Here is an 8,268-nt window from a genome sequence, read left to right as displayed (position 1 = left end):
ACACACACACACACAGATTGATTTACACAAAGCACCTTTAAGGAAAGAAGACACAATAACAAAGACCCCTCTGTTGAACACATGCCTGACTCATTCTCATTCACCCAAAGATTCCATGTAAGTTTTTACAAAAGAAAAAAACTTTTTCAGGGATTTTGAGAACTTTTGTTTGTTTGTTTGGTCTGAAATGGGTTGAGTGTGAGGGGTGTTATCTAACCACCCTCTCAGATGCATCTTAAACCACATCTGTGTCTGAAGATTGCTGTTGAAATGTGAGTCATCTGCAAGACAGGTGAGCAGATCAACAAAAGAAAACTTTGAAATTAATTGCAAAAGCTATTTCCAGACTCATCATTGTCCAAACCTTGTGAAAAAAGTGTGCTGGGGGAAGATGTGTCCTTGTATTTTCTGCTCTTTTTTTTTTTACTGCTTATAGACAACAATCATTATTTTACCTTAACCAAACCTTTCATTTAATTTACTTTGCTGTTTTTGGAAGACTTCATCATCATCAAAGTTACTGTAGGTCGTTTATTGGGATGACTCAGAGTTGTTGAGTCTCGCAAACTTTTAACCCCATGACACACAGACACGTTTTTGGACCAGGGTCAAGTTTCCTCGTGTGATACAGAGAAGAACAGCATCCCTCTTTAAACACTAACACATACACATAAATGTGTACACGAAAGCTGGTATGCTTACAAACATATGTAACCTAATCCAAGTATCACAATATTAAAGTAACTTTTGGATTACCTCAAAAACAAATATGCAAATAAAAACGTATCAATGCAAGTGTATTCTTTAACAAAACAGAACAATGTAACCTTAAAAAAGAAAATAGAAACGGAAAAAGTTTGTCCTCAACTCAGTGTATTTTTAAAGAAATCCAGATTTTTACTCAATGTAACTGTAGTCTGATTATGTCTTTTTATATGTAACTTTAATGGATTACAGTTACATTTTTTCTGTATCCATGTGATCCGTTACTTCCCAAGCCTGCATACGAGACCCAAACGTCTGTTCTGTTGTTTAATGCCCTAAGGCTGATGCTCACATTTTAATTACCAGCCTGATGTTGCAGTGCACAAACTGACAAACAGCTGACATGAACAATTTATAATTTCCGATGGTGTTAAAAGGATTATTTATAGTTTTCAAACTATTCTTGCTCCCAATTCTCAGTTCCATCGTTTTAAGTCTGCTAAGAAGTCTGCACATGAATGGCTGCTTCATGCTCAGCTCTTTGAACAGATTTGCTGCTTACTGACATTTTCCATGTCCATCAGGTCATACTGTGGGATTTGTAGCAGGTCACTAACCTTGAGAACGACCTCAGATTCAGAGTCTATTGACAGTGACCATACTGGAATGAGTTCTTCCTTAATAGCTCAGGCTAATGAGCAATACCTGTTTTAATCATTTAGCATGACATAAATCTTCTTGAGAGATAATTGAAGTCAGTGTTTGAATCTATCACATCTGCTGGACCTCTCAGAGAAGATGAGAGTTGAACTGCAGCCATCAGGAAAGATGTTTAAAATGAATCACTCCCTAATTTAAGGGCCCAAAGTACTCAAATGAAGAATTAGTTTATTCTTATTTTATTCAACAAAATTGAAAAGAACATTGGACGTTGTCTGTCAGTAAAATCATTAGGAAACAAAATTACACCTCACCGTAAGCACACTGATGAGCCAGCGTACGATATTTGAGGCAGACTGACAGAGAGCGACCAGTTACAGAACAAGAAGGACTGGTTTTAATGTTACTGTGTGTTTATGTTACACAGCAGACTGTAAACTGCATGTGTTTATTTAATCATCTTATATATATTTAATTTTAGCTGCCAAAACCACCCAAAAAGTTAATCAAAAAAACTAATTCTACTCAGGGCTACAAACATCAATTTGCTTTTCATAGCAGTTTGATTCGATTTATACTGTTAATTCCCAGCCAGCGATCTTTGTCATAGTTTATACCCCTCCCTCTCTCTCCACTGTTTCCTGTCTACTTCTTCACTTTTCCTTTCCAATAAAGGCAAAAAAAATATGTGGATTGGCTCGATCAAATATTGATATATGTGATCAATATTGTGTTTGTGATTAAATCAACATATATTTCTGCCACCCCTTAAAGTCTCTATGAATATTTCTCTAGATCTGCCCCTCCACAGGAAGTTATAGATGCTGCATTGAATATCGATTACACAAAACCAGTACAGGGTTGTACTGAGCAACACAGAGGAAAGAAACAGTGGCAAAAACCTTTCAGCTTGTACAAAAAGTATCAGTAAAAAGAACACAAACACTCTTGTATTACTCTCTTTATATAAACAGTTGGAAGGGAATGGTTCTTACTGTCCAGGTTGATATGGTGAGGTTCACTCCAGTCACTCCACAGTGGAGGCTTGTCCAGGCTGGAGCAGCGAACCTGGATGATGTAGTTCAGTTCGGGCTTCAGATCCAGAGATAACCGGGGCTCTGCAAGTGCAGACACCACCTGGAGACAACAGAGAGGGAATCAAAAAACACAGAACAGATAAACTGGATAGGATAGTTGGGCGATATTGAATCGAATTCCTCATAAGTGTGGTTGAAGATTGGTGTCTCATCATCCGTAACAGTTACAAAAGCACACACAACCAGAGCTGGATGGTGTGCGTGGGCACTTGTAACTTCTGGCAGTGTCCCATGAAAGCCATTTTTCATGTGTCAAATTAAAAAGCCGACTCTATGGACACACAAGGATAGTAACGGCAAAGTAGGAGATCAGTTTGTTGGTATCTATAATTTTATAAAATAGAGTTTTTCCACATCCGAAACGATGGTCTAAGAATAAAGGGTCGTGTACGGATTGTAAAGTCCTCAACTTTAACACCCAAAGTCATGGAAAAGATAAGAGAAGAGAATCACTTAAACCATATTTCATTCATCCATCTATAGTAGGTCAACAGCACTGGATGAATCATGGAGCTTCTGATCCACTGCTTAACACTGAGTGCACTGTTGAATGCTAAATACACTATATGAGGCTATTAAAGACTGACTGTGAGCAAGTTGCACTAAATAAACACAAAGTCGTGTCAGTGGAAATGTGTGCTGTGTGTGTGTGACTCATTCCAGGCATGACTTACATCAGTTTAGTAAGTATAACAAACCTACTATATGTTTCAGCACGAAACTATGTTTTCAGTTCCTCCATTTCAAGCATAATTTGCACCTGGTGTCAAGGTTTTTGTTGAAATCTGCACCTAACAATTCCTGTTTGAAACCAAATAAACTGAGGTTTCTGTTTTGTTAAAAATAGATTGGGACATTTTCTTTTAACACTTTCTAATAAGGCACCCTTTATTAAAGCTGCAGTAGATGTTTTGTTATATTTATTGGAACTTGGAAGTGGAAAGTTACCTACTGCAGATTTAAGGGTTCATGCATTTTAACTACTGGCTACAAATACTTAGAGATTAATTACAAGACATTATTAAGAACAAACTTTGGGTTGATAAGTCCCTCTGAGTAATTTTGACCACTCATTTGGACCAAAATTCCATTTATTAATAGCTTACAGCTGCAGATGAGATGGCATTTTTTATGCATTATCAAACATTATATAACTCATTACCAGATAGGTAGATACCAGCCAAATGCATTTTTTACAAGCTGCAGACACAAATGTTCTTCTTATTAATAGCTTATAACATCTTTATGAAGCCATTAATTACAGTTCACAAACCACTCTTACGAGATATCACTTGTATTTCACCATCGCTTCGTGTTACCTGCCAGGCTGGATGAGGGATGTTGGAAGAGTATTGGACCTCGTATCTCAGCGGGCCAGTATCAACGTCGGATGGGTCGTCCCAGTGTAAAATCAGTTCTGCCTCGATGGTCTGGATATGTGACAGGTTGACTGGAGGGTTTGGTTTCACTGTAGAAAAAGACAGATCCATCTTAGACATCCCCTCAGGAAATCAAATGGCGAAAAGCAAAATATATACTTATTAAGGATCTTAACAATCCTATGGTTGCAGCCACAACCCCCAAATACAAAACAACTGCAACAAAAGGTGAACAAGTTGTTTGTTATGGAACAGCAAAAACACAGCTAAGAATGGTCACCATGGATATTGGCTATGTCAAAAAAAAGAGCTAAAACATAAAATTGCTATGTCTGCATTGTTGTTTTTTTCTCTTTTTTGTTAGTTAGTTGTTTCAATTATTATTCTGTTGTTTGTTTAGTACTCTCCATAGGTCTGTTGTTGGTTTTTGTTTCTTTTCCACATATCTGTTCCATGAAATTTACATATAAGTCATATAAGAAAATGCAGAGATGATTATTTACTAATTAGTGGAATAAATGAATTGTATGCAACAAATACGAAGTTAAAAAAAAGTAGAAAAAAAAATAAGAACAGATAATGTCAAAAACAGAAGCACATGTATGCAGTTACAATAGCTGTGTTTGCATCTGTAAGGGATTTAAAGATCCACTGTGCAGCCACAAGGTCACTTAATATTCCCCTTTACTGTATATGTAAAGTATTTATAGCCGGGGTAGTTATTTGCTGTCTTAAAGAAAATATATCACAACAGCACTGCATATCTAAAGCTGGCATTTGCTGTAATTACTCTTTATTCAGACAACAAAGATCAATACTCCTCTAGTCCATATGCCAGGATTATCAATATTAAATAAATGAATTAATCACATCTTGAGTTCAGAGTTAATGAAAAATATAAACATAAAACATAATATAAAAGGACAATTCACTTCATCTTTGTAAATGTCCAGGAGTAGATTTTGAATTAAAGCATGTAGCTAGGGATTTTTAATATCATCTGTGCTGTACATTGAGCTTAATATTTATGACTGAATGACCATTTCAGGTGGATTTTTAGAGGCTTGAAGTAAGATGAGGCGTAGCAGCCCAGAAAACAATGTCCCAGTTTATCATTTAATTGTTATGACGAATAGCAAAAGAGATAATTGAATCTCAAAAAACCACAAAGATGCCTACTGGGAGAAAAGAGATTACTCAACATTATGAGTAAGAGCTCAGTGATTTCTTTTCCAGACTAGACTCACATCAGGGGAAAGAAGGGTTTTTAATTCCCTTCTGGTGGGTTGATTTAAACATGTAACTTGAGGAGAAGCACTGATTACTTTCTTAATATAATAACAAATCACACACATCCAACTGAACAGTACTCCAGAGTGCAGAGTGTAGTGAGGCTGAGAAAATTTAGCTGATTAGTTTACAGGAAAATAATCACTGCCACAGAACCAACACAATACCTAAAACGTGCAGATAATGCTCTGTCATGGTAATCTTCATGGGATGACCAGAAAAACTGCATCATCATAATTGCTGCTAAATCTTGGTTTCACTTAATACAGCCCTCTTTCTGTGGCAGACAGTACCGTGTTCAGTGATTGCTATTTCCTTGGTCACAGAGCAAATGAGAAATGCTAACAGCTAGAACAAATTCCCAAAACTGTAAACAAAGAGCTTGTTAACACCTGGTATTAACACGAGTATTGGCTTAAATATATTGGCTCAAGGTGTAGACCACAGTTAAGTCACTATTGCCATGGAAACATCATACCTCCTGCTTGTGTCTCCTAAAGCAAGACAAGAAGTGTAGCTCCACAACTCAAAGCATGTTTATCAAAAACTGAGGAAAAAGAAAAAAACAAATCCATTAACATTTGTGCTATTACATATATAGAATAGCACAAATGTGCGAGGATATTGTGATTGTCACTATTGTATCCCTGTACCCCTTCATATACAGATATTCACTGTGTGTTAAAAGCAAACAACTCAAAATATTTTAAATTCCACAAAAAAGTTTTCCTAGTTAGTAAAGTACAAATCACATGCAAACTGATGGCTGAATGAGTGTTCAGCTGTGTCCTTATACTCCAAAGGTTGGAGAAAAAAGTGGAAATTTAGATTCAAGAGTAGAAAGAGAATTAAGGCTTTACTAATGACACTGTATCCTATTCAGGAGGTGACCAAAATGTCAAATCTGGACAACATACAGTTACTACTCAGTTTCTTTTCTGCTCTGTCAGTTTAACAAAATGGTTTGGTTGAACAAACACAGCATGGAATGTCCTTGTCTCTGACTGTGGAGATCTCACAGCGTGGATGTGGTTGCACACACACACACACCACACACACACACACACACAAAAACACACCACACACGACACACACACACACACACACACACACACACACACACACACACACACAGCTATTCTGGTCACGTCTGCCGATCACAACTGAATAAAACTCTTTCTCCTTATCCATCCAGTTTCATCACTTTGAAGCAGGACGTTGGAAAATGTACGTGTTTTAAACACTGAGGAGCGCTGTATCATCTTCAAACATGGCTGAAGTTATTCTTAGGGCTCTAATGCCAGCAATTGAGTGTCTTTCAAAAGAAAGTAGATGTCGGGAACTTGTTTTTATGATGACTTACTGTAATACACTTAAAACAGTGTACTAAGCAAGTAACAGATAAATGAAGTCATACTTAACACTTAAATACCAGAATGTGTGTTTACATTTAAAAGCTTAATTTACTTATAAGACATACTTAGTAAAGAGTTTATGATTTGTACATTTAATTCATGTTTCATAAATAATTGTACAACTTATATATAAAGTCCTAATATAAAATATGCCTTAGTATAAAGTAGATTTCTCTGTAAATCAGTTACAGGCATACAGTTCAGCTCTACAGCTGCTCGAGGTGCAATAACTTGGGTGGACTGACAACTAAGATGTTCTAAACATTTTAAAAGATAATTATTTTATGGTAGGTTAGTGTTAGGTTTTTGTTTCCCTCACCAATCTGTACTTCAGCCAGTAATTCCAATGCCAATCCCTCACAGCCTCTCTCTTTTCCATTAAGTTAAACAGCAAGAATCACACACTATTCCTTAGGGGCTGCATTACATTATGAACAGCAAAGGCCCGGGAGAGAAAACTGGTATTTCCTCCAACAAGTGATTCTTCCACTAACTCTGCCAGTTCTCAAACTTTTTCTTGCTTGCCCTCCTTTAGAACAATTTTTAGCAATCATTAAGAAATTATAGTGAAATCCACAGCCTACTAAAAAGATCCAAGTTGAATTTTAGTGAAATAAAGGTCAGCACAATAGTGTCAACACTCTTGCTTGTTTATTTTCCCAACAACCACTCCTACTATTTTTAACCTGGTTTTCCACGCCCCAACTGCAGTTGCCTTATCTATCTTGATCTACTCTAGTGCTCAAACTGGATCAAAATCGAATGTAGAAAGAAACCCTTTGCTCTTTGATTCTGTGGGACTGGGAAGTTTATTTGTTGTTTTAACCTAAGTGGATCCAGTAGCTAGGAATCCATTTTTTATTTTAAAATATGGGAAATTAAACTGTGTAACTAACATAAAGTAAAGATTGAGACAAAAAATTTGTCTTACCAGGTCGGGCAGGAATTCTGAGGAGAACTGGCGGAGCCACGGCGTTGGAGATGCTGACGGTTACCACAGTGACAAAGCTTGTTGTAGCATTGAGAGCAACTGAGCACATAAAGGAATCCTTTGCTTCACAGACGACAGGATTATCGGATGCAGTCTTCCCGTCGTTCACCATAGTGTCCTCTTTCTGGGACCTGGGAAAAACTTTAGTCACTCTGTGTTCTCAGTTGACGTACAAAGCAAGATATAAAATCTCAATTTTAAACATATAATCAAAATTTAGCTAAGTCACATTCATCTCTCCGTTTGACCATGTTTGATTGACTTCAGACTTAGTAACCATTATGCTGATTTCAAGTACATTTGATAGCTGTTATGGAGCTTTTAATCATGTGACATTATCTTAGCATTGACAAGAAGTCTTTAAAGTCTTCTGAAAATAATGGAAATACCATGACAACTTGACAAGTTCACCTGCTGATGAAGATTGTGTGACATGATTGAAAGCTCCAGAACAGCTTATAAATGGACCTTGAGGTGAATCCATTTGGTCAAATTTGAAAAAAACAAAAGAACATTTTGGAACAGTACACAACAGCTATACAATGTCTGGCATCTCTTATCAAGTGTGTGTTAGGTCAGTGGTGAATTGGTCTCTTTATTCCTGCCACAATAAAAGCCTGGAGCCAGCGTGATATCACACAGCTTCCACTCTGCTGATCAAAGTAAACACACATATTAGCCCCCTATTGAGCAGTCGGGAAAGGTTTGGATCAGACACACACACACACACA

At 36.9% G+C, this 8,268-nt stretch overlaps 1 protein-coding gene across 2 annotated transcripts in view; it reads right to left on the bottom strand.

Annotated features, from left to right (window-relative positions):
• The window catches only part of lepr (leptin receptor), a 44,082-nt gene that overhangs the window by 12,714 nt on the left and 23,100 nt on the right, over positions 1 to 8,268 (bottom strand). For both annotated transcript variants that reach the window (XM_035652807.1, XM_035652806.1), the window contains exons 6-8: positions 7,478 to 7,668; positions 3,782 to 3,930; positions 2,361 to 2,502 (exon numbers count right to left, since the gene is read on the bottom strand). In XM_035652807.1, the coding sequence (XP_035508700.1) occupies positions 2,361 to 2,502; positions 3,782 to 3,930; positions 7,478 to 7,668 (482 nt within the window). The remainder of the gene's footprint in view (positions 1 to 2,360; positions 2,503 to 3,781; positions 3,931 to 7,477; positions 7,669 to 8,268) is intronic.

This window comes from Morone saxatilis, unplaced genomic scaffold (genome assembly GCF_004916995.1).
Source record: "Morone saxatilis isolate NCDOM2014 unplaced genomic scaffold, NCSU_SB_2.0 Contig12, whole genome shotgun sequence".
NCBI classification, from domain to species: Eukaryota; Metazoa; Chordata; class Actinopteri; family Moronidae; genus Morone; species Morone saxatilis.
Note: the sequence above shows the minus strand (reverse complement) of the source record. Positions and strands in the feature narration are given on the sequence as shown.